At 40.1% G+C, this 27,864-nt stretch overlaps 1 protein-coding gene across 1 annotated transcript; it reads left to right on the forward strand.

Annotated features, from left to right (window-relative positions):
- Positions 1 to 77: 77 nt before the first annotated feature.
- On the forward strand, positions 78 to 4,441 carry cdkn1ba (cyclin dependent kinase inhibitor 1Ba). The gene is made up of 3 exons (XM_079335162.1): positions 78 to 2,289; positions 2,692 to 2,838; positions 3,193 to 4,441. Exons 1-2 carry the CDS (start codon positions 1,866 to 1,868, stop codon positions 2,823 to 2,825), a joined length of 558 nt encoding a protein of 185 aa, XP_079191288.1. The 5' UTR covers positions 78 to 1,865; the 3' UTR covers positions 2,826 to 2,838; positions 3,193 to 4,441.
- Positions 4,442 to 27,864: the final 23,423 nt, after the last annotated feature.

Genomic DNA, 27,864 nt, shown 5'->3' on the forward strand with positions numbered 1-27,864 from the left:
CTCTGTTGTTTTTTTATTATTATTATTCCTTGTGCATCCTTATTTTAGGGTAATAATGTACGTTGTTTTTAGTCACAAAATCTGCGGCATCATCCCATTCGAATGTTGTGTGTTTTTCTTTGAACCTGTGAGATGGGGCCCAGATATTTAAACTGAAGAAGAAGAAAAAAAAAAAGAAAAGAAAGTACTTCCCTTAAAGCATCGCTTATGGATGTGTGACCCAAACAAAATGTTCCCTGGCCTCGACTCTCAAATACCCATCTAATCAGTTCGATCCAAATCTGTTTCCATCTCAGGGATCACTCTGTACAACAGCGCGCACAGTTTGCAGCAGCATAAACACATTATGGATTAAGTGTGATCCCGGCGATAGCATCGATAAAACAGATGGCCTTGGCTGAATTTATCACGAGATGTTTCACTCTTTTCAAGGGGTTAATTGAAACAGCATGGCCTTTAAGGCAGGCCCAGTGATTTCTTTTTTCTTTTTTCTTTTTTTTGTCTGGCAAAGTGTGCTGAGGAATGCAAAGCAACACTTGCTGTAGAGTTGAAGTTGGGACATTGTGAACTGTGCACACTTGCTGATGCATTCGCTGAATTAATGCAGGACACCTTTGCAGCTCTGACATGTACAGACGGTTCATTCGATAAGTGGGACTTTTTTGTCCCGATGCACACTGAGAGAACCCTGCAGAAGGAAAGGTTTGTGACTTTTTTTTTTTTGGTCTCTTTTTTCTTTTTTTTAAATTTCCTTGGTGCTTAAATTCACAAATAAGCAATTACAACCATTGAAGCACACAAACCCGCCCTGTGGCGGGGGGGAGGGGAGGGGGGGGGGGGTGTCTGACATTGATAGGCACTGTGCCAACCATTACAAAGACTTTCTGCTCCAGAGCTGATGTCATCAGATAGCAGGAGGCACATTTGTGGCTTTTTTTAATTTTTTGTTGTTTGTTGTTTTTCCTGCACAGAACCTCATATTAAGTGTCTAATTGTCCTTTAATAACCTTGAGGCTGTCGTTGAATAGATTCACACTGATTTAATCAAGTGTGCCTAAACTGTTTACTTGACATCATGTTGCATTATCTGTCAGCAATCTGACACTTTTTTTTTTTTTTTTTTCCCCCCATGATTCATGATTCCTGTGATAGCATTAGCAGCCAGTACATGTTACTACTCTGTTTTCTTATCAGGCTTTACACCAAAGACAATTCCTCTACTTATCTTACAGTGCGAGATCACAGCATACAAATGACACTTAATGAGATCAGAGTCCTGACTTGTAAGTGTTCAGTTAACTGTCTAACCTGATGTCTGTTGTGACAAATCAGGTGCAAATAGATACTTTCTAGTGCCCCCCCCCCCCCCCCTTTTCTTTGGATCATCTTTTTTTTTCTTCTTAATCTAAGTAATCAAACAAGGTAAATTAGGCCATATTCATGTGTAGAGTTAATCCAATCCAGTTCTGTGTTGTTGTTGCCCCTGTTCGACTTTAGGAGCTCCCTCTGTGGGCGGTCCTAGTGCGCAGACCAATGAATCGCCTCCGCTGTTTAAATACTCCTTGATGTCAACTTTTCTTCTTCACTCACAGCTCCCTCCAACGCCATGTTGGCTGTTATGACTTGACTTGTTGTTTTTTTTTATCTTGCCTTACTACGGACTTGACAGGAGTGGCTTTTTTAAACCCCCTCCTGCACCTTTTGGAGACGCATAATCATTTTTTTTTTTTGCGCGTACGCGTTTTGGATGAAACGCTCGGAGTATGCTTGCATCGCTCCTGTTATTTTGCATTTGAGAGGAATACTACTTGGAAATAGAAGTTTGAAAGTGTTTGGCTGTTTGTGGGAGTGCTTTTACTTGTCATATGTGCAACAAAATGTCAGATGTTCGCCTGTCTAATGCGAGTCCGACGGTGGAGAGGGTGGATGCGCGGCAGCAGGACAACGTCAGACCTCCGACCCGCAGAAACCTTTTCGGCACACCTGACCGAGAGGAGACACGGAGGTATTTTGAAGCTTCGATACAGGAAAGTGTGCAGTCTTTTATGGAGGAGTATGATTTCGATGTCGTCAACGACAGGCCGCTCACTCCGCGCAGTTACGACTGGCAGGAGGACAATGACGCACCGGAGTTTTTCCGCAGACCTCCTCACCGGAGAGAGCAGCCCCAGCGAGAGGAGGAGCGCCCCGGCGACAACGACCGACTGGGTGCCGAGGAAAGGGATGAAAGGCAGCCAGGTCGCCAGCAAGACAGAAACGGTTCGAGGAAGAGGCGTTCAGGATCTCCAGGTGATTTGACCTCTTCTGGCTTCCATGCATTTGTGTCGCAATGTGGCGGAAAAAGCACCAGTTGTGTCCGGGGTTTAACTGTTCGCTCCGATACGCTGATCTGTTTTGCAAATAAGCAGCATATGCTGGAGAAGAACTTTCACTTATTTATGGATGTTTGATTTGATGTTAATAACGGCTGGCGATGTTAAAACACACTAGCAAGTGCGTAAAAGTCGCGCGTATTACATTGTAGTTTGCACATTTTCTTACGTGGTGCACTTCTCGGTTGTAACAGATCGTCGTAGCTGTCAGGTGCCTCTTTAAAGTGAACGTGCAGCGCTACACGCCCAACAACCCTGACAACTTCCCCCCCCCCCTCCTCCCTCCTCCCTCCCTCCTGTGTGCCCTGTTGTCTGCCAGGTCCCTGCTCAGGCGAGAGTCGGAGTAAAAGGTCGCATTCCGACGAAGAAGATGACGACCAGGCGGGCGGCGCGGCATGTCGAGCCCCGGAGGAGAGAGCGAGCAGGCCGGAGAACGGCGCGGAGCTCCAGTGAAAAACAGTGCAAGGTTAGACAGGTTTGTCGTACTATTCAGTGTTCATTATGTGGGATGAAGTCGTAACAACATACCCGGTTTGTATAAAATACTAATTTGTTTTTTATTGTCCTATTTTTGGATTTGTTTAACGGCTTTTTAAAAAACCTCATTTAAATCTCCAAAAAGAGCCGTGAGCGCACTTTTTGCGAGCAGCGCACACGCACGTTCTTCACCAGCCTTACAAACTTTCATATAGTTTTTCTCTGTCTCACAACACTTCATGATATGACTGTTCATCCTCTGCGTGCTTGTGTGTGCGTGTGTGTCTGCATAAAGCAACACAACTGTTTTTTAAACAGCCTGTTTCCTCTTTCTGTCCCACAGAGCGAGGAGACCTGTTGCTGGTGGAATACTGTAGCCTTTCTCGTCATCTGACAGATGGGAGAGAACAATCTAAAAGCAGCCTTTTCCTAAAGGAGGGAGGAGGAGAGGCTGCTCAAAGCACTGAATATGTACACTATCAAGTTTTGGCACTCATTTCAGTTAAATTGCCTCAGAAGCAGCAGACAATGTAGCAGTGTGCAAATGGATTTTTGCTCATTTTTGTATCTACTACCTATGTTTCAGATGTAGCACATAAAAAGAAGCATATTATGCTTTTCATACCTTTTCGTTAAATGTCTTTGAGTAAGTGTGTGAATTTGACTCGGGAAGTTGCAGTGCAATTTCCAAAAGAGAAATATTATTTTGTTAACTTGGTCATATTGTATATCATAATTCAGGTAATTGATGTAAGTTAAAAAATGCAGATTTCAAAAGTCAGGGTTATGTGGAAACAAATTTTCTCCTTTGCTTTTCTTTTCCTGTGGCTTCATTTGTCCCAGTGTTATTAATCTTTTTTTTTTTTTTTTTTTTTTTTTTTTTTTAATCTTTTTTTGAAGGCCCAGATGCCCACACTTTAAGTTGAGGGTCCATCTACCTGGGAACAGCCATGACAGATAAAGTTTACATCGTTTATATCGTCTCTTTATTTTCCCATTTTCTGACTTTAAAAAAGAAAAAGAAAAAGCCAAAGTTTGTGCCTTTTGTTTTGGGGGCTGATTGAGGGGGGTAGTTAAACTGCTGAGCAATATCCAACCAAATTTTTAACAGTATTTGCTAATAATCCTAAGAATTAGCTTTTGTTTTTTTAAATTAGGTGAGCATATATTTTAGTGGCTTTTTCAGGTCACAAATCCCATCCCCTTGTGATAAATGGTGAAGTCCAAGTTTGTGTAGAAAAAAAATGTTAAAAAAACAACAAAAAAAACCACTGGGTTACTTATGCAAATATGTGAATCAAAGATTTGTCTTTGCTGTGTGGAATTCATGTGGAACATGGAATTGCACTATTGTTAATTTCTCTTTTCTTTTATATTTTTTTTTTGTATTTTTTTTTTTTAGGGTAGAACATTTTTGAAGAGTACCTGTGCCTTTTTTTCTTTCTTTTTTTTTGAAAAACACTGAACCATTAAACTAACTTATTTATGTTGTGCTTTTTGTTGTGGGTGTGTGTACAGCTTCCCAAAGTGACATTTTTGTAAATATATATTTTCATTATGTTCCTAAGATAAATAAACTGTTGCAAAACTGAGCCCAATAATTGAATCTATGTACTGTTCATTTTTGTCATTTGTCTTCTTCATTCTGCAGTAGGATAGATAAAACTAATGCATGCACTCACACTCTTGTATGCACAGCACTGAAATGCACATTAAATAATAAACACACCTCTGTAATCAGGCAGATGGATCATAGTCAACACAAGGTTTTACACAAGCGACCTAATTGTACAGTTTAATGTCTTCAGTCTGAGGGATGGAACTAAAATACTATTACCAACTTATCAAGTTAAACAAAGATCAATAATTTTCTCCATGCTCTTAGATAAAGTTTTGGTGATCTCATAAAATGTAAAGTTTTCAGCTGTGGAGGAATTTTATTTGTGAATTTGGGGAAAAAAAGTTCTGTAACAGTTTCACACTTTGCCTGCAGGGAACCCATTTCTCAAAAGAATTAGTGCCCTATTAGGAATATTTGGCACAATACAATTATATAATGTGTGAGGTTGGATTCAAATCAAGTACACTGTGTCCATCTTGAGTGCAGATACAGCACCAGAGTGCAGGCTGTCACTGTGCTAGATCGTCTCAGCCCAGCTCTGCCTCTAAAGTTGAAAACAACAAGGGCAGGTCCTCAGGAAAAAGAGGGAAAAAAAGTTTTCACTCATTGGCATCTCTCTGCTCCAATCAGGGCAGAGTTAGGAAAAGCAGACCACTTAGGATCAGCCAGTGAGCGTGCTGTGGGAGGGAGCTTGAAACAGCACAGGCTGTTCTTTTCATAAAACACACACCACCCAATTAGTTTCATTGGCTGCCTCTTTCCTGTTGATACCAGCATGTAGGAGTCAAATACAGAGTGAGAGAGAACTATTCCTACAATATCTCACACCGCCTGTGACTACCTCTGCAGTCATTTCTCGTGAGCTCATGGCCTAAGTGTAAACTTTAGGAGAGGATTGCAACACTTTTTCAATTCACAAGTTACCTTTGAATACAAAATATTTCATTTGACAGCACACTGTTACATGGACCAGCAGTAAACTAACACTTTGAAAAGTTGTGCAAATGTTTCCTTAAAAGGATCGTCATTTTTCATATCTCTTCCAATTTGAGCGGGTTTGTTTTTGTAGAAAACAAATCTGGATCTTCTATCTTTGATTTTATTTTTTTGTTAACATTTCAACTCAGTATGGAGCAATGATCATCCTACACTTATGACCCATCTGCAAAGAATAGCCCCAGTCTGTAGCATCCTATGAAGCACTTGATATATTGCATCACAACTTGCATCACGAGCAGGGAAAGGTGCATGTACTTTCGAAGAAAACCTTGTTTCAATGAGAATCCATCAGTATAGACAACTTGATCAGGGCAAGAAGTGTGAGTTTTCCACAACTTTCCAAGGAACAGAAACCTAACAAATATAATCTCATAGATTAGTTTGAAATTAGCTCCAAAGTAAGACGGACCTTGAAATGCCACCTTTAGCTATGGCAAGCTCATAGATAGCAAAAAGAAAACAAAAAAAACAAACATGGATGTAATCTCAGTGATGTCACACATTAGTTTCTGAAGCAGTCTTTTGAAGCCTAAAGATAAGGTTGCCATATTGGAAATGTTATGTCCTTCTAACTTTTATCAATTTAGTATCAGGCCAGGAGGTGGAGCTGAGGCAGGCCTTAAGCCTCTTAAAACACTTACAGAGCAGAGGTGCTTTATTTTAATGAACATTGTACTTTGTGCATGTTAGTAGATGAAGGAAAAATGACTCCAACTTGTTCAGCTATCTGCCTCTTCCTTTCTCAGGTTCCTGGCCACAGTTTTACAAAAGGAAGCAGGAGCAGTTTGAACAAAGTCGAACAGATGTGTGCTGTTTGGTAGCACCAATGCTTGTTTGTTATAAATTACATTTCTGAATCCACCATAGGAAAAAATAATGATGTGAGCTTGAAGTCCAGCTTGGCAGATTAAGAGCCGGCTGTCCGAGAACCTTCAGTTGGTTACATAATAACTCTTTCTTAACGCTTCAGATGAACAGTCCCAGTTACACTGAATGATAGTATCAGAGGTTGGCAGATGCAGTTTTGATGTAAGGGCACTAACAAGGTGTAATGATGCTATACCCTATAAGTAGGGGAAAAGCACAAATATGAGTCACTCTTGGTGAAGTTTCTGTGTTAACTATAAATTCAACATGTAGAAAAGTGCATAATTTGAACTTAATACACACCCTGTTTTCTCCTCTACAGGTGTTTTCACCTGATGTGGCCTCCTTTTTGGACAGAATGGGCATGTGCAGACACGATGACGTCGTCCTTTTTTGCACCTGTGTAAGCATGGGGATTAGTTTGGTATGTTAACACACTTAAACCTTTGCATATGTTTGATAGGAACTCAAATGTCTCCTGATGCCAAGACTTTTAAAAGTGACAATATTTTTAATTATCTATCACAGACTTTTAATCTGTTAAGTATGTTATCTCTAGGTCAGGTTTAGGACCTGTGGTTTTTTACTAGCAGTCTTTCCATGGCTTTGGTTGGTCATTACCTCCTTCTTGGTAATCTATATTATTTTGGTTTAAATCAAACTGCTCTCTGGTTTGAATGCCTATGTTCAAAGGAGACATCAGTGAGAGGTTTTTAAAGCCCTCAACTTTAATCCCTTGTTGAAGATGAAGTAACAAAAAGGTCCCTCTTTTGAACACTTCTTTGTTTTTGAGCATCTTTAAGGCCTTGTCCACACCTAACCCGGTTTTTGTAAAAACGAATATCCTGCACCCTCCGTATAGGAAAAACGTACATACACACAACCTTGTTTTTAGAAAAAACTTCATCCACACTTAACCGCAGAAGTGCTTTTTTTTTTTAGCACATTCATAAGCATGCCAGACCTTTAGGTGGCAGTAGTTTCCCAAATCCTATCCAATCAGAGTAAGCTTCTGTCTCTCGACGTCACTTAAAATAATAAAATCGTCGTCCTTCGCCTGTGTTCTTGAACATGGAGCATTATCTGGGCTTGTAAAAACAAGCAAGAAAAAAGTGCCTGGACAAAAAAACAGCGCCAAAACCATTGTGAGGGCATCCATACTGTTTCCGAATGTAAAGACAGGTCACTATGTGACGTAAGAACATATTTTGTCGCAGGCGGTGACGTTTCGAAACGCAAAACCCCGGTTATTGACCTCCGCATGCAAACGCATAAACGGAGAATTCACAAATCTTCACTTTGGTCGGAGGTTTTTAAAAGCTTCATTTTTGATGCCGTAAATCTGCGTTTTCGTGCGGATGAGAAGCCAAAACGTAGAGAAATATCTTCATTTTGAGAGATACCCTGCTGCGTGTGGAAGGGGCCTAATTGTGGTTTTGGCTGTTGACACTGTCATTTACATTTCAAACTCTGGTTTATTACAAGTCCACAATTCTTCAGAGTCAGATTTTGGTTCAAAACTGGTTGCTCTTAATTTACTTGTGTTCAAAAGGAAGCTACAATTCTGACATTCTGGGAGGTTAAAAGGGTTGTACAAAAAGGATCACAATGCAGCTCTTGATTTAGAGTGTGTGAAACCAATCAAGAGGACGAAAACAGCTGAAAAGCTTTTAAAAGAGTACAAAAGAGACATTAAACTCAAGGTGGTACATGAAGGGATGCAGGAGCTTCTACAGTCTGCCATGATGTAGATATGACATCACCTCTTTATGATTTCTGAGCGCTGTGCCAGGCATGACCTCAAACCACGGCCAAGACATGGTGTGTGTGTCTGTGTACACTTTGTGTGTGTGTGTGTGTGCGCGCGCGTTACCCCAGACTGACCCTGTTCATCATTACAATCGAGGCTCGTTGAGAAAAAGACAACCGCACACACATGCACGCAAAGCCGCAGCCTTTGTTTTCTTTTTTACCAGTCTCTTCTATGTTTTGAGAACTCTAAAGGGTTTAATCAGCCCCTGTACACACCAGTTTACTGTGAGCCATCCTGACTTTGTTCCAAGTAAGGAAAACACTTCCATATTTCCTGCGTTTAATTCACAGGCCCCTAATTGCTGCTGCAGATAACGAGAGGAGAAATGGGTCATAAAAGTCTGACATCTCGGAGATGACGCTATGAATAGATATTCAGCAGAGGGCCTACAAAGAATGAGCTCATAACCTGGCAAACACTGCTGGGGGAAAGGAGTGTTTTTTCTCCTTTCTTTTACGAATGTCTTGTTTTATTCTGGAAATACGACTTCCCATCTGTTTCGTGTTGTTATTAATTTGTCTCCTTTTTCTTTCCTTTTTTTTTTTTTTTTTACTTCATTCAAATTTTTTACAAGGGCAGGGCAGCACTAGTTTTCCACTTCACTCTGCCTCGTGATCATGCGCTCTTGGCAGCGGTGGGAGATGAAGTGGAGATAGTTAGGAGGGGAGAAAGAAAGAAAAAAAAAAAGGGAAGGAAGGGGAAAAAAGAAGGAAAGAGGCAGAGCAGCACTTAGTTAAAGGGAGGAAAGAGAGAACAGGCTTTTTGGCTGTGTTGTGCTGCAGCTTGGCCAAATCGCGTCCACTGCAGGATGTAAACAAACTAATCTGCCAATGTGAAGTTTTTACACATTTTGGACGGTGTGACTCATGCAGCCTGGCTGTGTGGCCTCAGATGCTGGCTAGCCTGCTGCCGCAGAGCTGGAGTGTTTAGCTCGCCTTGCAGCCGGGGTCACAAAGACAGCGTTGGCCAGCTATGTTCCTTACAATGCATACAAATGTCCTTTGATACGTCCAATATGCAAATCAGAGCTCTATTTCTTAAGCACTAAAAGATGTCTGTGCAGAGTTGCAGGCCTTATGTAACAACTGTCATGTTAAATTTGTCATCCATTTGTTTTCATTTAAGATTGACCCGGGCACACTGGTGGAGAGTGCAGGAAGGGAACTGAGCACTTGGTTGAAGATGTTGAAGATGTTTCAAGTCTCCCCTGGAAGGCTTCTTCAGTTCTAAACAGGTTGACAGACGTACACCTCTGTGAGTCATTATCCTAATGATCAAGGATGGCTCACAATGAGTCGTTAGCCGGGTCGTTGACCTAGTTTCACCTAGTTTCACACACAGCCAAAAGAGAGTTCTTCATGATCTCTAACTAAGTCCAGTTGCCTTTGGATCAAGCTTCAAATTTACCCCGACCTAGATGACTGAAACAACAATAATAATTTAACAAACCGCAAATGATTTCAGTCAAATTCAGACTGAGCATGGGGACACAATGCTGTGGAGCACGGTAAAAAGTATCTACAACGACTTTTGATTGTACTGGTCTCAACTTCTCAGATGTGAGGATTCAGTCTCTTTCTCTCATATGATGGAAAATTGAATATCTTTACAGATTCAGGAATGCACATTTGAAGACTTTGCTGCACCAAGTCCTTCAAAACAGGGACCTTTAAAATGTTTCAGAAACCATTAATAAAGATAATAACTTCATTTATTTTGAGCAGTTGTTGCTTAAAGTAACAAGCAAAGCATTGATAATAGATTTTTAATGTACTCTTTCAGAGATAAGAGATGAATTGACAATTTGTAATTTTACTTCAATAATGTTGTTTTCGGAAAAAAATAAATATTTTGTGACGTCAAGGGCGACCTGAAATTTCTCTTGAGTTTTAAGACCTTCATATATACACACACACACACACACACACACACACACACACACATGAACAGCCCACTATAGCCCCTCTGCTTTCCCTTTGAGGTTCACATGTCTTTGATTTCTTTCATCTGGCCCTGAGGGTTCGATGACATGTGTGTCTGAGAGGAGAAAGGAGGAACTACTCAGCTGTAATAAGGCAACAATCAACTGCTGAGGTGATTCGTGCTACGGCTAATAACCTGGGGTCATATCTTTTCCTCACATACATCAAGATTCAGGCAGCTGGGAGATGGCACGCGAACCTCCGCCAGCCAGACGGCCCCAGATTTAGCCTCATGTGTGTTTGAATGTGTGTGTTTGTTAGTGTGTGTGTGTGTGTGCAGAGGCTGTAATAGGTTTTTAAATAACTTTCAGCCTTATGTATACATTTGCAAAATCCATCCTGGAATTCACTGAGATTGAATTTTCCACGAATCACTATTTAGCTAATGTAATTATACCGCTGTGTGCCTGATGGTGTGTGCAGTGTTGGTAAAGCCTGTTTTTCGTAGAAAGTTTCGGTTGAGTGTCTGGTTTCTGAGGTGAGGTTAGAATGATGAATGCAGAGTGTTTGCAACTTGCACAAAAAAATGTAAACAACTTTGAAGGGAAAATCGTCTGAGCATGATCTTTGAACACTTGACCCCTCAGTCTGGTTGACCTGAGGACAGACGTGTGGCTACAGGAAGTATCGAAACTCTCAGGTCAGAGTGAGGGCAAGCCAAACTCCCTCTGTGTGTGATCAGTGCTGTGATTGGGTGAGTTTGGGTCATGACCTTCTCCGGGAGCAAATGTTCATGCCAAAGGCTCAATCCTTACATGAAGGCTGCAGGGAGATTGTCTTTTTTTCTTCTTCTAAAGAGTGAGGTAATGTTGTGTTTTTAAACGCCATATAAGGAAATGTAAGGGATCGCCAAAGTTATTACAGTTCTTCTTCAGGTAAACATGAATGACAGTCCAAATATCTTTTGACAAATGATCAATCCATTGTTGGGATTGTTAATTTGGACAAATATATTTTCCGATTTGATCTAACTATTTAAACAGGAGGGACAAGTGAATAAAGACAATGATTTATAACAGAACTTGACAGAAGGTTTTTTGGTGCTCAGACTCTATGGGGTGGTTGATACTGTATGTTTGGAGGAGAGAAATTCTGACATGCTGAGACAGGATTGGTGAAGAATTGATGGATGATGATTCTGTGTAGACAGGCGGCGATGGGGGAGGTTGAGGGGGCGAAGCAACAGCACGAAGAACTAAAGTCAGAGGAGGAGGAGCGCCGTGTAATTGATTCTAGAAGGCCAGCTGACGAGACAGCTGATTACCTATGACAGCCTCAGCAAATAAGAGAGTGACAGAGAAATGAGACTGAGAAAGATGAATGAGAGATAGAGGCCGACCCTGAAGTCAAATAGTCTTCCTGACTCGTGCTTCATTTAAAGCTCAAGTATCTTGTCCGGTTTAATTTTCCCTGACTTGTAGTCATTTTCATTTGGCTGAGGTACGAGACGCTGTGGTACACCAGGGGCAGGATTTAGGGTTGTTACACCACCCCAAACATTCAATATTTTTTCATTCCCACCCTTGTTTTTCCACTTTCATTTCTTCATCTTTACCCTACAAGCAAGCAGATTAGAACGTTTTAAAGTTTCCCCTCCTTATTTCTACTTCTTAACACATAATCACACTGGGAGTTTTACCAAAACAGCAAAAAAAATAGGTGATCGGCCATAGTCTCTGTGTGGGTGATGTTCTGAATCTGAACTACTGGCAACTTCAGGATTACTCCAGAGTGTTGACCTCTTCCAAGGGAGACCAACTTGCCCTGCAATTGACACCAGTGTGTGTGTGTGTTTTGACTGTGGATAAAAATGCACGACCCCAGCTGACCGACAAATCTACTGAAGCCCTGGTGGGAGAAGGCCATGAACTATTGGCAACAGATGGATTTAGAAAAATAATCTACCTCTGTGGGTTTCTATTTAAGGACAATAACCTTGTTTTGATTCAAATTAACACCCCTAACCCCCCTAATACGTTGAACATGCAAGGCACAACAAATGTTGTATAAATGTGTTAAAGCTTTCCCGAAGGAACAAGACCCACCGGAAGTTTTCAGCCATGTTTAGAGTAAGGTTGCTCGATAGCTCACCCAAAGCATTGGATGACCATCTTAAAAAGAACAAACCATGCTTCAAAATACAAACAGATGCCTGACTCGAAGAGTTAAATCCATCAAAAATATACTCCAACTCTCAGTTTGCAGGAGTGGTTACATGTGCATAAACACATCCCACACTCGGGCCTCGGAGCTGCTCTGTGCAACCACAGCCACAGTTGGGAGTCCAGTTCAGCAAGAGGCAAGCACATCCCGTTCACCTCCACTGCCCACATTCATCCTGACAGTCTCAGTTTACCCAGAGAGATGATTTACAGATGTTTAACCCCAACATCTGCAGCTTCAGCTCCGTGCTGCTGCTGATTTGAATCAGCATTTTTCTGCAGGAGAAGACACACATTAGTCATTGAGATTTGCTAACTTGAAAATAGGGATTGCACGCCAATTCTCTCTCTAACGACGTGGAAGTCATAGGCAGGTTTAATTGTATTCTGTGATGCTTTCATTTCAAGTTGTCCGGCTCGCTTCAGCTGCTGCAGGAATGAGCTTCCACCATATGAGCTTTCAAACAATGCTTGCAACCATAAAACAATAATGTTTACAGGTTCAAAGCTAACTGTTCTTTGCCTGCATTATTGGTAAAAGACGCATGACTGCAGCTTACCTATCGATTAACACTTAAAGATGTTATTATGGGAATCAGAAATACTAAATATATCCCTGAAGGGAATTTTGTTTGTTTGTTTATTTGAGCAGTTGAAGTTCTGCTCAAAAGGAGTGCAGAAGCTTATATGCGCCCACCCCCGAAATCAATCAATTTTCATTATGTTGTAGTTGTTTTTAGGGGGTTTGAGATACAAAGGATCTGTTTCTGATTTTCAAGCATTTTCCCATGTGAATAGACACTTAGACACACACACACATGCACACACACAAACATATGGCCTAAGGCTGCAACTTCCCACACACTTTCACTGTTCGAGCACCTCTTTAATCTGGCTTTTAGCTCGTGAAAAACATTTTGAACCTTGCAACACATGCAAACGAGACATCTGATGAAAATTGCCATGGTTCAGATCAAACAAGGGCAAAACCTGCACCCACGCTTTGCACGGGCAAACTGCTCACTTGTGTGTGTGTGTCTACATGTGATCGTGCGTGTGAAAGAAAGAGAGAGAGAGAGAGAGAGAGAGAGAGAGAGAGACAGGGAGAAAGGAGGAAGCGACAAAAAGAACAAATGTCTGTCTTCTGCTAAACCACAAGCCAAATGTCACATCCAGTACATGACTGCTGAAAGGAAAACCACTGAACCAAGTTTTTTTTTAATTCTCCACACAAATAAACAAATATATTTCACACATTTCAAATTTGACCTTTGAAATGTTGTGACGGTTTTTGCAAAGGTGGGACGATGAAGACACTTTGGATTAGCTGTTACAAACAGTTGTGTTATTGAACAACCGCATATATATTTTATATCACTATTCATGTGTGAAGCAAATCAGCATGGTCAGTACCTGCCGCCTACCTCCCCTTCTGGACATTAACCATCTGTCCACACAATCCAAAGTGAAATCAACAACACACACCTACCTGTGTGCTTTTGGGGCCTGGTCCAAAAGCATGGCCTCTTTTTTTATGATTGATGATGAAGCATTTAGCCTGTGATAAGCGGTAATGTGGCTGTATTTGTCAATTATTAACTATAATTAAGCTCCGGGATCGCATGTAGGCCAATGTTTACTGGCTTTGGTTCAAGTGCACTGGCACAAAGGGCAGTCTACTGCACACACTCAGCAGAGAGACGGATGAGATACATTGGACTGGTGTAATTATTGGAGGTCAAAGTTCAGGTATAGTTTGAAGCAAACGTTTACTTTGGTAACGTTCAAATGTCTTCTTCAGTAAAACACATTTATATCTTTAAGTCAGTGTGCTTTTCACACAGTCTGCACCACAATGTCACATCTGTACAGGTTGACTCATTCTGCAGTTTTTTTTACACCTCTGCTTTTCTGTCTGCTTCCCTCTGCCACAGAGTAAACACTGTCCTTGTGCAGAAGCAAACTTGAATACTGGTAACTTTTAATTTAGCATCGACATTATAAGAAAATGTGGGATTCAGTTTAAGTCTATGTCCAGTTTTCTGGAAGGACTAACAGAGACGTGTGATGTAAAAAGTGTAAAAGTATCTCATACTTGGAGATGCATACATGCATATGATTTTAGAAATCATAATCTGATCTGACTAGACATTGGCCACTCTTTATCCATAACTGAATGGAGATAAAAGAAAGGCTTTCAGTGAACCCTGATGCTATCTTTTAAAGGATTTTCACTCCTCTCATCGCTCATGAGAGCTGCTCTCTTATCTGTGATCAGTGCCATGGTTTGCACAGAGAACCTGTCTAGAGTTAAAGCTTACTACAGGCTACTATAAACAAGCTGGTCAAAGGTTTTACAGCCATCACTTACCTAATCTTTTGTTGGCACAATGATTACAGACATGTTTTCATGATTAAAGGATAAAGCTCGCAATAAAGTTTGTTTTCTTTTATCTACAATCCCATTGATAAGCCAAAATCAACAATCTGTTACTGTTCTTTTACTTCCTCTTACTTTTCGACTTTATCAACTAGAAGCCCACAGAGGATGTCAATCTAAAGGTCATAATATTATGCTTTAATTTCATAAATAAATCCCTGTATAATGTGACTGGGTGTTTTAGGTTATAGCAAACACAATTAAAAAAAGGGAAATAGTGAATTTGTAACTGTAGAGAAAATATGTGGATTAAAAAAGGGGTGAATATCTAGGTGGTGTAGATGATATGGTTAAAAAAAAAAAAACGGTGTTCAAAGGAAAATGTAGGAAGAGCAACAGTTTGGCTCTATAGCCTTTTTAAAAAAATGTTTTTGGACACAAATCAGAATTAGTATTGTTTTTTTATTTCCAAGTACATTTACGTGGTCTTTGGCAGGTTGATCTCCGTCTTCTACCGTGAAAACGTCACGGGGGGGGGGGGGGGAAAGAGAGAGGAGATAGGAGGGAGAATCCGAACGCACCCTTAGTCACAAGTTTCCTTGCTCGTCAGGACTATTGACTGCACCTGTGATGCCCTCCTCACCTGATGGCTGATGACAATCAGCTGGGCTGGGAGGCTATATAGGGAAGTGGAATACTTTATGGGCTCATTTGGTTCAGTGTGTCCAGAGAGTCAACACCTTCAGTTGGCTTTCTGTTTTTGTTTCTGTTTTTGAAGAGCTCAGTTTTGACTCCTACTGAGCTTTTCTTTTGGAGTCTGGTTTTTTTTTTTTTTTTTTTTGGGGGGGGGGGGGTCAATTAATTTGGGATGAATTAGTGGGTGGTTTAAAAGGGCTATGTTCTTTCACCTTAAAGAAACCCAAGGCCCACTTATGTGGTACCTTTTTTGTAAAAGATGCAGTGTTTTGTTAGGTCTCCAACTCGCGACCTCTGTCATTCAGATTAAGTTTACGGGGGGGGGGGGACAAATGTAACACAGTTAACAGACACTGAGGACATGTGAGACACCGTTCTCTCTGTTGAAAGTTATCAACCTTAAACATTCAACAGTTTTAATATCATTGAACTTAAACTAACTTCAAGTCCACAGCAAGATTGAAAGCAGAGTAAAACTTGGTTGTCACTGTTAATTTCCTAAACTGTCTGTCACTGAGGCCATTTCTGCAACTGAGTGAATTCTACGCTTCCTCTATAGATCCAAAGAGGCCTATGATCCAGCCATAATTGTTATGTAGATGAGAGATGAGGTCATGTCCTCAGCTGAATAAATATATCTTATGAGAGCACGGTGGGTAATGAGCAGTCATTATGATGGAGGCTGTGATAGATTGCAAAGTGAGTCACATCTCAAGGGCTGCAGCACAAACAAACACACACACTTTGCTGGCAGTTTTTTCTTCTCTTGTTCACAAATGATAAGAAGATGTAAGGAGAAAGCAAAGGAGCGAAAACAAAGAGCAAAAAAACCCAACAACTTTTTCACTGGCCAAAAGAGATAAATGGAGAAAAGGGAATGAGACGCAGAAGGGATAGACAAAGAAAAGAAACTGAAAAATCCTATCATCCAACTGCAGGAATGTCTTGGCCTTAACAGACAACTTCTGCCATAACTAGGGGAGAAAAAAAGGGAGGGCTGATGTTCTTGGCAGCAACAGCCTGAAAATCAAACGCAAGATAAGGAGAGGGGAAACCACTGCAAGGAAACACAGCATTTTATTTTGCTTTATTGGTCCGTTCACGTATCTTTCGTTCTACTTCTGGTGATTCTGTGCCTCGTGTAATAATCATACATTCGCACACTTCCACGAAGTGTGATGAAACCATAAATCCACCATTATCAATGTCACCACCACAGCATACATGCACACACTGATTTACACAGGAGCCACACCCCTCCTCAGAAAAAAACTTCCAGCAAACTGACACCACTGAGCGCACTCTGACTTTAAACCACATTTGGTTTTGCACCAGAAATATGTATAACAACATCTAATCTTTGTTTCTTTGTCTTGTAGTGTTTATGTATAATTAACAGAACCCCTCCGTTTCTGGAAATTATGCTTTTATGGCAATTTGCGGCCAAGCATTACCACAAAACTGTAGATGCTGACACGGCAACAAAAAGGCCATTTTAAATCTGCACCATCTGTTTATGTGTACCTTTTTTTTCTTTTTTCTTTTTCTCTCCTTTTTTTTTTTTTTTTAAGCCTCTAATGGTTTTTAAAACGGATTCATCTTTAAAACTTTTAACGTCTCTCACAACTTGGTGTTTCAGGTTATGGTCTCAGCATTCTTGTTTCAGTTTAAACTCAGCGGGGAATTCACAAAGAAAGTACTGCCGCCCCCTAATAGCTCAATGAATTGCAAATCATTTAAGCCTGCTATCTGCTGTGCCTCAAGGTCTAATCATATTCTCGCACAAACAATCCCATGAAGTTGTTTTGCTCTGTGCAATTAGCTCCTCTTTTTAAGTCTGATTGCGGAGTTGGAGCCGTTATTCTCTCTCTCTCTCTCTCTCTCTCTCTCTCTCTCTCTCTCGAGCGCTCATCATGACAGAGCTCAATTCTGTCCACATGTAAATAGATGATGAGCTGGATGGGGGAGTAGGTACTTTCCAGGTTATTTTGCAGTCATGAAAGATGCGACACAAGTGAATTTGTTTACAACAAAACTTCTTCACTGTAACAAGAGAGCAGCTCCTCCAGATGAAGACATTAAAAACACAGTCCCGTACCTGCCTTGCGTAACGACCCGAACCGTCTTCACATAAAGTGTGTGTACATGTCAGCTGAGTCTCTGGCTGCCCTGGATTGATTTAAACACTGTATGAAGTGTTCAGTTTCCGAACAAAATGTAAAATACTTTCAGCACGTGGTAAAAAAAAGAGAAGGAATATTTTCATTGTACATTGCAGTGGCAAATATTGCCCCAAATGATTTTGTGGCTCACACAGATTTATCATTTGCTCTGTAGTATATTTAGTAGTTAATTGTACCCTTTACCATCTCTGTGTGTGATTTGTAAATTAAACTGTCGGGTCTCATTTGCACAGATTTAGTAGATGCAAAAGCTGCACAGTCCTGTGAGTCACTGTTGAAAAGTTGAACATTACTTCTCCAGCACCACAAACAAGAAAACAAAGTCCGCAACTTGCTAGTAAAACTTTTATATATATATAACCAGGCAATGCCTGAGGAGGAAGTGGACACTAATACAGAGACAAAAAAAAGCCAGTTGAGAGCAAATGTTGCAGTGTTGGTGGCTTGGGCTTTCTTGCACCATGCCCCACCATGGGAGTCACACCCACCTGGGGAGGGGTTACAGCCCTTTGTGATGTCATGTATGGAAAATCTCTGAAAGGCCTGTTTGAGCACACGTTTTCTTAGAAGTGGAACAGACAGGAGATAAAGAGGACGGACTCACAAAGGGGGGCGTTTGTAGACAGACCCAAATTAGGGTTATAAAAACATGGTAGAATGTATTTTGCAGAATATGGGACCTTTTTAAATAACACATTTAATAAAGGCATTAATTAGATAACAGCATGTTTTGTTAGCAAGGAAGTGATTGAAAAACATCATTGCTGCTTTTGGTTTATTATACATGTTTTTTTTTTTTAAACTAAAATTTAAACCCATATCTCAAAGATTTCCTTTCCATTGCTTTTAGTCAACCTGGAACATTGGAAAATTACTTCAGCATTGGAGGGTCCCACCCTGAGAGTGAAGTCGCTTGAGAATATTATACAAGAGATCTTTTTTTTTTTTTAAGCCTTTAATCACTTGCTGTAAGGCCAGTGTGTAAAACGCACTATATAATGGTAAATGATTAACTGGCATGTCCATATAACACAGGCATGACTTTATGACAGTCTAAATTACACATTATTCCCCTGATTGGCAGTTGGACACAGTATTACTTGGGGTGGAAGAAGAAGGTCCTTGAAAACAAACATGGGTGTCAGATGTCAGAATTAAATGCATTCATAAAATGTGCTTTCCTATGAACAAGGAAATACATTCAGTACAGTTGTTAGGCCTTGGGGCTACACTCCAAAACCCTTTCTGGTTCCATTCAAAAGTATTGTTGGCAGAAAAGTTCAATGAATACAGAAGCTTTATGTCCTAAGGAATACTTTAGGATGTGTTTAAAGTTAAGTTAAAGACACGACTGATATGAACCTTCTTAGATAAAGTACCGCAAATGTCTATAGTCAAATGATGCCCATTCAGGTTGTTTCCCATTAACCACACTTTTCATCATGTTATTAGCCCTGGGGGAGGCCACTTTCTCATTTGGGTCAACCTATAAAACAAGGGAGTGGTTTTATCGCTGCTCCCTCTAATGTCCAGTGCTGTTTAAAATCCTTCCACCTCCAGGCAGATTGCCAGTCCACTTCAAAGGTTTCAGAGTAGCACAAGGTCAGTGGTCAAAGTGTTTGTCTTCCTCCCATCAGGAGTGCAGTCAGTGGGCCATAGAGAAGGTAGGTGGACGGAGAGATAAGTGGAGAACTTCACATGGCTCTGCATGTTTAGTTAAAGTGGATACTCAATCCAAACTTTCACGTGTGACCATGCAGACACATTTGTCACTTAAGAATGGCACGGTCACATGGAAAAGTGATCTGCATACTGATCACAAATAAAGAGGGGTTTTTTCTGTCTATTCGATTGTGGATTGGCATGGAGACACTAAAAGACAACACTGGCTCATCAAAATATATTTAATGTGCTAAAAGGACTCAATAGAAAGTCAGGAAAAATGTGAATATTTCATAAATAATTCCATAACAACAACACAATCTAAAATCCAATTTAACTATCAGGCTTCTGCTGAAAATGAGGCTGGTACCATTCTGACCGTGTGCACTCAGGTTTATATTTATTTTACGTACGGACTGGCACCAAAAACAACACACTTTAGGATTTCTAAAGAAACGGCTCCATTTTTAATCTTCATCATCAAATGTCCCCTTGTTGTTGTGCGTTTGTTGTTTCATTTAGTTCTTTATAGCGGCTTAGTGTCGACCGAGTTATGGAATCTCCTTCTTACTCTGGCTGAAACTGAGGACATGCTATGATAATATAAGTCATCTTTAGTCATTCTTTCAAACATGGCCTGATCATTGGAAACCTTTGGCAAGACATGTGGGGTCAGTGTTTTATCCCTTTTGAGGAGAAACTGGATGACTCTTGTTGTTTCCTGTTTCACCTGTCAAATAGATGCACCATCTGATGTTTATGTTGTGTATCTTTTTTTTTTTTTTTTTTCTGCAAGTTTTGATTATGAAAAACCCTTTTCTGGCTCTTAATGTAATGCATAAAAACAAGGTTGAGAGCACAAACAAGGCATCTGACAATAATATTCATCCAGGGTCAAACTAGGGGAAACAAAAACAACAGATGGAACCTGCCATGCACTACATCCACACACAGTGAATAATCATGAATCTCTTTATCTGCACGCAAAGTTCAAACAGAACTAGAACTGTACTGTAACTCACCCCATGATCAAATAAATCCCAATGATCATCAATCCAAATAAAAACCAGCCAATGAAGTCAAACTCATTTACTACATGTTGATGTTGACAGAACGACGACTGAATGCTCAGTAAAATCTGAGGATGACAGATGAGCATCAGGTAATTGTTTCACCCTCGTAATACTGGCACCCTTACACATGACACCCTTTTCTGCACCTCTATCCATCGTGCTTTAAGTCATCTGCTGGAAATCTTGGGGAGTATTTGGGCAGATATTCATTCCTTGTCAAAACAGGACATTCTACAGCAGCCATTAAATTGGAAGGAATGTCGGGAGAGTGTCTCGTAATTTCTCTCCGTGTCTCTCTGGCCTTCACCTCTCTTGTTTGCTTTCGGGAAGGCTAAATGAAAGACAGGCGCTGGTTCGCATGCTCAGGGCCTCACTGCACTAGACCCTGAGGGCAAAAGTATGTTTGTGTGTGTGTAGTCAAAGTCGGGTGATGAAGGGCATTAAGAGGGGACAAGGGGCATATTTCACAGGCGAGACAGATCAAAGAGTGACAACATGGTTGCAGATTTCTGTCTTTTAAGACTTTTTCTCACTCTATATTGGTCTCTCTCTCTTTTTTTTTTTTTTTAAAAGCCCACTAATCTAATTACGATCTGCTCTATGGGATCAGGTGGAGCCTCATATGGAAAGAGAACTTTTTTTTTTTATGGTCTGTGTTTTGGAAAATATCCAGCTTCAAGTCAAGGTGATGCAAGGATTATTTTTTTCTTTCCATCACTGCTTCTCTCTTCACCTCTCGTCTCTGCTATTTGACAGCCGCAAAGGCACGATGGAGCTCTGAGGCTTTGTTCTCTGAGGACAAGATTTGATCTGTGACAGCTGTGTTACCTCTCGTGGCCTCCCAACGGTGTGTCATACTCATGTCATCTAAGGTGTTTTCAGGGCCACATGACAAAGACACACAGAGATAAAAGGGAAGAAAAACCTGATGTGAATGTAAACAACCAGCAGAACTTAAAACAGAAAGGATAAAAAGTACAGAAGGAGGATTTAAGTTTTATTCTAAACTCTGGATAGGCCACATCAAGTAGTCAATAAGTAGATTACATAAAGACACAGGAGTCTCCATAGTGTTTGATTTCCTGCCAAAAACTATATGAAGTGCAGAATAGTTTCCACACTGAACAGATTAAAAGAGGAGACAGGGACATACACATAATGTTTACCTTCAGTCTTTTTCCAAATCACTTATATAATGTTCATGTCCGCTTTAACTGAAGTTAACAATTCAGTGAATAAATCAATTCATACGATTTTTATTTTAGTGCCAAATCACAATTGAAGTTATCTCAGGACACTTTTACATCGCTCTCAGGCACATTAAGAACTTTATTGAAGAACACGGAGAATCCTGAAGCAGAACAAAGTTTGTTGGTGAAAAGCCATCTGTTGCACCAAGACGGAAAAAAAAAATGCCTGGTCATCATGGTGTCAGCTTTTAACTAACCATGTGACAAAAGTATTTTTAAAAACTGACCCAAACTGGATTCATAATCAAATGATGGCCACATTGTTTATTATTTTAAAGAGCATAAACATATTAAAGCACATAGCACAATACATTTAATCTTGCGTTTCCAAGAGCAGCATGAAGCACAATGGTGTGTATGATTTTACTATAAAGAGGGTGTGGTTGTGTTCAACTCTTAACAAAAATACCCACGCATGTGCACGCGTAAACGGGCACACGCGCACACACACACACACTTACAAATGCACATTAGTGCTTATTTATGGCCTGTAAACTTGTGTCAGTCACGCCTAAAAATGTGGAACTCAATGCAGATCCTGTTTTGTCCTGTGACTCTGCGGCTGAGGAAATCATGCATTAAAATAATTTCCCAATATTTGCTAAATTATTTTCATCTTTATGTGAAATCAGAGTCCTTGCAGAAAAAAACAACCCCTTTACCTTTTCGTAAGCATATCCGCATGTTTTTTTTATTTTTATTATAGATCATCGAACCCATTGACATAACTTATGTCCTTTATGCAATACTTAACTGTATAAAACCTGTTGCTTCCACTTCATCTGTTATTGAACTTTAGAAATGTGGCAGATTAAGTACCACTAACTTGTTTGTGGTTTGGGGATGTGGAACAATAGTCTTGAAATATGGAGATAAAGGTAGGTTTGAGAAACAAACAAACAAACACACAAGAGGAACTGTTTTTATAATAATCACTAAACTGGTCTGACCAGCAGCTCAACTGGAGCCAAAGTATTTCCCTCCTCAGCTTCGAGACAAACACACAGGTGCACAGGCTGTTGGCACGTTGCCCATTCTGCTGAGCAGGCGGGGGGACATTTCCTAACAGATAGAGAAACTTTTCCAACCTGACTGTAAAGCACAGCTGGAATCTGTGCCAGAGTTTTTTCCTCGCATTCCTCCAGAAGATATAAACAGAATGTCGAGTTGTAAAGAGAGGCATTAATGAAACGCAGCGCTGCAGATGTTTTATTAAAGTCTGATATGAGGAAAAATGAGAGCATGTGAGATCAACGGTAAAAGACAGATCCACATGAAGTCGACGAGTGAGTACAGACGTGTGTGTAAAGTGCAGATGTATTTATTGCTACTCGGGTGTGTCTTTGTACGTCAGCTTGCAGGATTCGCTCATTTGAACGTGAACAAACTCATTTGTGTGCATACATAATTGTTTGCTTACAGCTTGTGACAAAGCTGTGACCCTGACTCGGTATGAGCTAATCATTATACCCAGGCTGTGCGTGCAGATTAAAGCTGTAAAGTTTACAGCATTGCCCATAAATCCAGTTATGAAGCTGGTGATTAAATCTGCATTACAGTCAATAAACTGCTGGGACATGTGCAGTCTCTCTGTCAGCACAGATACTGCATACAAAACCTACTATCTCATTTATGTATCTTTTATTTAAGGCATTTATTGAACTTTATTTCTTAAACCATGCTGCTCCCAGGACATAGGTTTTTGGGTGAGCTGAAGACTGAGTAGCAATTTAAAAAATTTTCTTTCAATCAACGTGTCATGAATAAAGACTTTCCTCCAGTGCACGGGCCGCTACAGAAACAGAAACTCCCCTCACTGGTAGGTGGAGACCAAAGCAGAGCTTGAATGAGCGTAAATACTCAACTTTAATTGGACCAGCAACCAAAAATACAATTATGCTGGGTGTGTAAAAGCAGTTTATAATTTTTTTATTTATTTTTTTATCTTAAAAACTTTAAAAGGTGACTGTCATGTTTGCACCTACAGTAAGCAGGGGAGTGTGCAGAGGGGACTTTTGTGTTCCAACAGGCTGCTATAGTAGCTTTCTTTGAATTTCAGTGTAGCACATTCACTGTTGAAAGTACTTTTAACTGCGACTCGAGAGATGCACAACAATTAATTTGTACATTTATGTATGTCTGGACATGTCCCTTCCCTGAATTCAATTTTTTTTTTCTAATATGACACAAATATAATTACCTGATAGTACACTGTTAACAAATTCTTATACACAGTCTTCAATTAGCTTTTTGTACTTTGTGCAAATGAAAGTCATAAAAGCAAACCAGAATGTAAGCACAAATGGCATGAATTAATGTAGAAATATCTGCTCATCAAAGTCTGTAGAGGAGTCAGCTTTTCTATTCTTAGCTTACAATAAAGACCAAACCGCTCCCTCATGTGCATGAAGCAGGCCACTGGCACAAGCCAAGATAAGATTACTCCCTCACACTCCGTCTGTCCTCCCGTTCTCCTGTGCACTTTACTCTCTTTTCCTCCCCCACTCTGTGCATACGCCTCACCCTATTGACTCCAATTACTGTAACCCCCGCATTTCTCCCCCCCCCCAAGAAGAAATGTTTATTTAATGTGGACACAGCAATTACATTGGACAAACCAGATGCATTGATTTGAGTTTTTTAGCACATATGCTAATTTGCAACACTTGGCAGCTTTTGAAATCAATCAGTTCAGTTCAGACATTATTCATCCCACAAGGGGCAATTCATTTGTAGCTTCCCAGTGTACATTCATGCATACAGTCAGTCAACAACATCAATAAATAATCAATCTGTCAAGGAAACCTATTTAAAAATAGGAGGCATTTTTTGATTTTTAACTTTCAGTGTTAGTTAGAGGAACTCAATGAGCTTATTTCCACATTAGCTATTGTAATTGCTATTTGCAGTCATAGCACATGGGGCATAGCTGGAAAATAACTGTTGAAAGCCAGCATCCCCCTGACTTTATGCTAAACTGCCCTTAGATTAGTGGGGGGGAAAGGGAATGGTGAATTTATTTTTATTGAATCAGACATGCCTCCAGAATTTGGCCAGGTCTGGGAAGGAACATGTGAGTAAATTCAAGTCGTATCCTGACTTGGCAACCTTGTCTTCAGTTGTGCATTTGTTCCTTAAATGCTTTAATGCAATATAACCGGTAGGTTGGATCAACTATGTGGTAACCACCCAGGCTGTATTCCTCTATTCGAAAACAACTGCCAACTTAGGAGAAAACTAAATTCAACCCATTGAAAATCTTCATGTGAGCATGTTAGCATGCTAAAAAGAACATTTTGCAACAGTGCTTTTCTGTAACTATACCCTAATGTCTGCTGTCATGTACTCCTTTCACAAACTAAAACAGAAGTCTTCATGATGTTTCCAACAACAAATTAGTTTTTCAATCACTTGTAATCACTCAATGTACTTCATGGTGTACGGGGTCAAACTAAATACAATGGCAGACTGGAACACAGGAACTCTTAAACACATTTTAAAGCACTGGAAAAAAAGGTCAGCAGAAATGAAGAGCATAGGTAATTTGAAGTTAATAGGCGAAAACATGCAGAACAGCCTCTATGGTCATTAAAACAACACACCCAGACTCATTCTGTGTCAGCTAAATAGAAAAAGGGCTAAGTTGGTCTTTGCACAACAGGATCTCTCTGCTCCACAGGGGAAACTAACTTTACGAGCATAAATCAGCAGGAGACCATCCAGTCCTCAGACCGACTGAATCGCTGACATTTGCCAACACTACCTAAGAAAAGGGCAAACTCCAGGATAATTTAAAGTGCTCATGATACTGGGATAAGTCATCCGACAAATTTATCCCCCATTAATGATAATAATACCCTTCTGAAGCTATTTTCAGCCAATGGCGGTTGCCATCAGATACATTTTTAGCCTGCTTAAATGCCTCATGTTTTTTTCCAAGTCTAGGTTTCTGAGGGAAAAAAAGATGCTGGAGCTACGTCAGGCCCCATTAAAGCGCCAGAAGTTCACTAAGTATAGGGAGCACTCATGCACTCTTCCCCTGTCCATCTCCTTTCCTCTCTCTTCCTGTTTGAGTATGTGTGAGTTGTGGTTATGAAGTCCAAAAGTAATTGTCAAGTTCACAAGACACCTAAAGTTGTACGTAAATTCACAAATGACTGTTATGCTTGTGTTTTAGTCACAGGATGCTTGGACTTGCTTTGACTCCATAACTAACTCATCCCTTCACTGAAATTATTACTGAATTTACAAGTTTGGTTTCAGTAAAACATTCATGTTTCTATGTATAGGCTATGATGACAGAACAACCATGAAAAGGCATTCTGTGGCACAGTTTCCCATCATAGCATGATTCAATCTTCACCGTCCCGCTTTTTTCTATCTGTATAGACATTTTACACAAGCCACAAGAACCAAATACAAATGAAAATGACCCTTTTGACTAACATACTTTTCACATGGTGGCCAGATTAAGTACATTTGCATGTAGAATTCCCCATTTTGCAACATGATACCACTGTAGGTGGTCGTGAGTCAGGTTTATACATTTTTATGGTTCATCAAGTTGTATAAGCACACAAACTCTGTGACGACATGAAATCTACACTTTTCCAAATCTTTCTCTTTCTCCCTTTTAAAGGAAGGATAGATCATTTTTAAAAATGGCTTTCTGATGTCACAAAATATGGACTGAGTGTTACATGCAGCTACTGCTAGCAGAAGAACGTCGGAGAAGCTGCGTTTCCCCGGACTTTGAATTTTTGCAAATTAGAGGTGTCTCAACATGCACAAGACAACAGGAAAACACGCTAAAGAGCAAATAAAACCAAAAAAAGCAGAATATGGGACCTTTTTAATGTCTGAAACTGAGAACATGGCTGACTAAGACTAATGCATTTTTTTATGTAGGCCTAGGAGCATTACATGACTTGACATTTTATCATGAAATGACTGGTAGCAAAGAAATGGAACGGAAGGAACAGAAAACTAACTTTGGGTTCATGACGTGTTTTTTTATTTGGAAACACAAGAAACTAATAATGACTCCATTGACACACACCCTGTGCATGGCATGTTAATCCTACTAGTTGTGTTTTGATTGATTAGGTTCATGATGAGATTACTAAAGCTGGTCATACTTTCATATATTCCATTAACACATATGGTTTTTTTTCCAGTTTATACTGTCTACGTCATGATTTTGAAGGTATACCCAAACTATTTATGTAGCCAAAGAGTTGGATTGAGGTTTGCATTCTGTCACAATGAGCTTTAAATGAGACCAAGAGTTTACTTAGTGCAACAGTTTTTATGATTAATGCAGTTGGAAAGACTGAAACCAGCACAAGTTTGTCCTATGAGTTTGTATGTAACAATGATGACTGTGAGGATTTCTGCAAAATTTGCAAATAACATTTTCTGTGGGAAGATATCTATGATCATAAATATTTTTATTTAGTTTATTTAAAGCAATTCTGGCAAAGACACATTTTTGACATTCTGAAGGAATAAGTCTACAGGACTGTCGTGCTATACTCTGGTCCAGGCAAACAGTATCACACATTGGGATGACACAGCTGCTTAGAATGATGATTAACAGAAGGGTGTTTTTTGTAGGGCTAGGCTAAGGGACTTTTCAGGATGATTTCTTCTATTTTACAAGGGAGGGAACTGGACAAGTATAAACGGAAATATAAGAAAAACACTTGTCAAGTGACAGGGCTGACGTGAAAGACAAGAACTACTGGGAGTGTAACACTTGAATCATTTTCTTCGTCAGCGAAGGTGTGACAGCTATTTTTTCAGGTTGCAGCCTTTACAAGGCCATGAGCTGATAGAAAGCATCCATCTGCAAACACGTTTTTAAAGTAAACAATGGTTGCTTTATAATCCCTAACCTAACTGTGGCATGACCTCGGTTTCTTTTCCCCCTTCGGCGTCTGTTGCTCCGTTGTACAGTCGGTTGTCTCTCAGCTGGAAGGTCACATGTCACAATTCCTTGGGCAAGAGACTGAACCTCAAATTGCTCCTCCTGCTACATTAGCAGCGGGTGGAAGTGAGACGAGTTAATACTGATGGACACTTCACTTCACAAAATACTGACCTCATTTGACTGTCTAAGCTGATATGACAAAGTCGTTGGCCAATAGATGCTAGTTAAAACTGTTAAGTTTGGGTCGTCAATTGAAAATCAATTTTTTGCACTGCACAATGATATTTTACACTATCTGGATTCTACATAGTCATGTCGGTTGCTTTCTATCTATTAATAATTAGCACAGTCAAATCTCGTTGATGAACTGCAAGTTAATCTAGTTCTTTGCAGGC

Source organism: Symphodus melops, assembly GCF_947650265.1.
Source record: "Symphodus melops genome assembly, chromosome: 22".
NCBI lineage: Eukaryota > Metazoa > Chordata > Actinopteri > Labriformes > Labridae > Symphodus > Symphodus melops.

What these genes read in the sequence shown, in the direction of transcription:
- cdkn1ba (XM_079335162.1), top strand. Translation starts at nt 1,866, where the DNA reads ATGTGCAACAAAATGTCAGATGTTCGCCTGTCTAATGCGAGTCCGACG. An exon ending in GAGGCGTTCAGGATCTCCAG is followed by an intron (nt 2,290 to 2,691) that starts GTGATTTGACCT and finishes GTTGTCTGCCAG; the next exon opens with GTCCCTGCTCAGGCGAGAGT.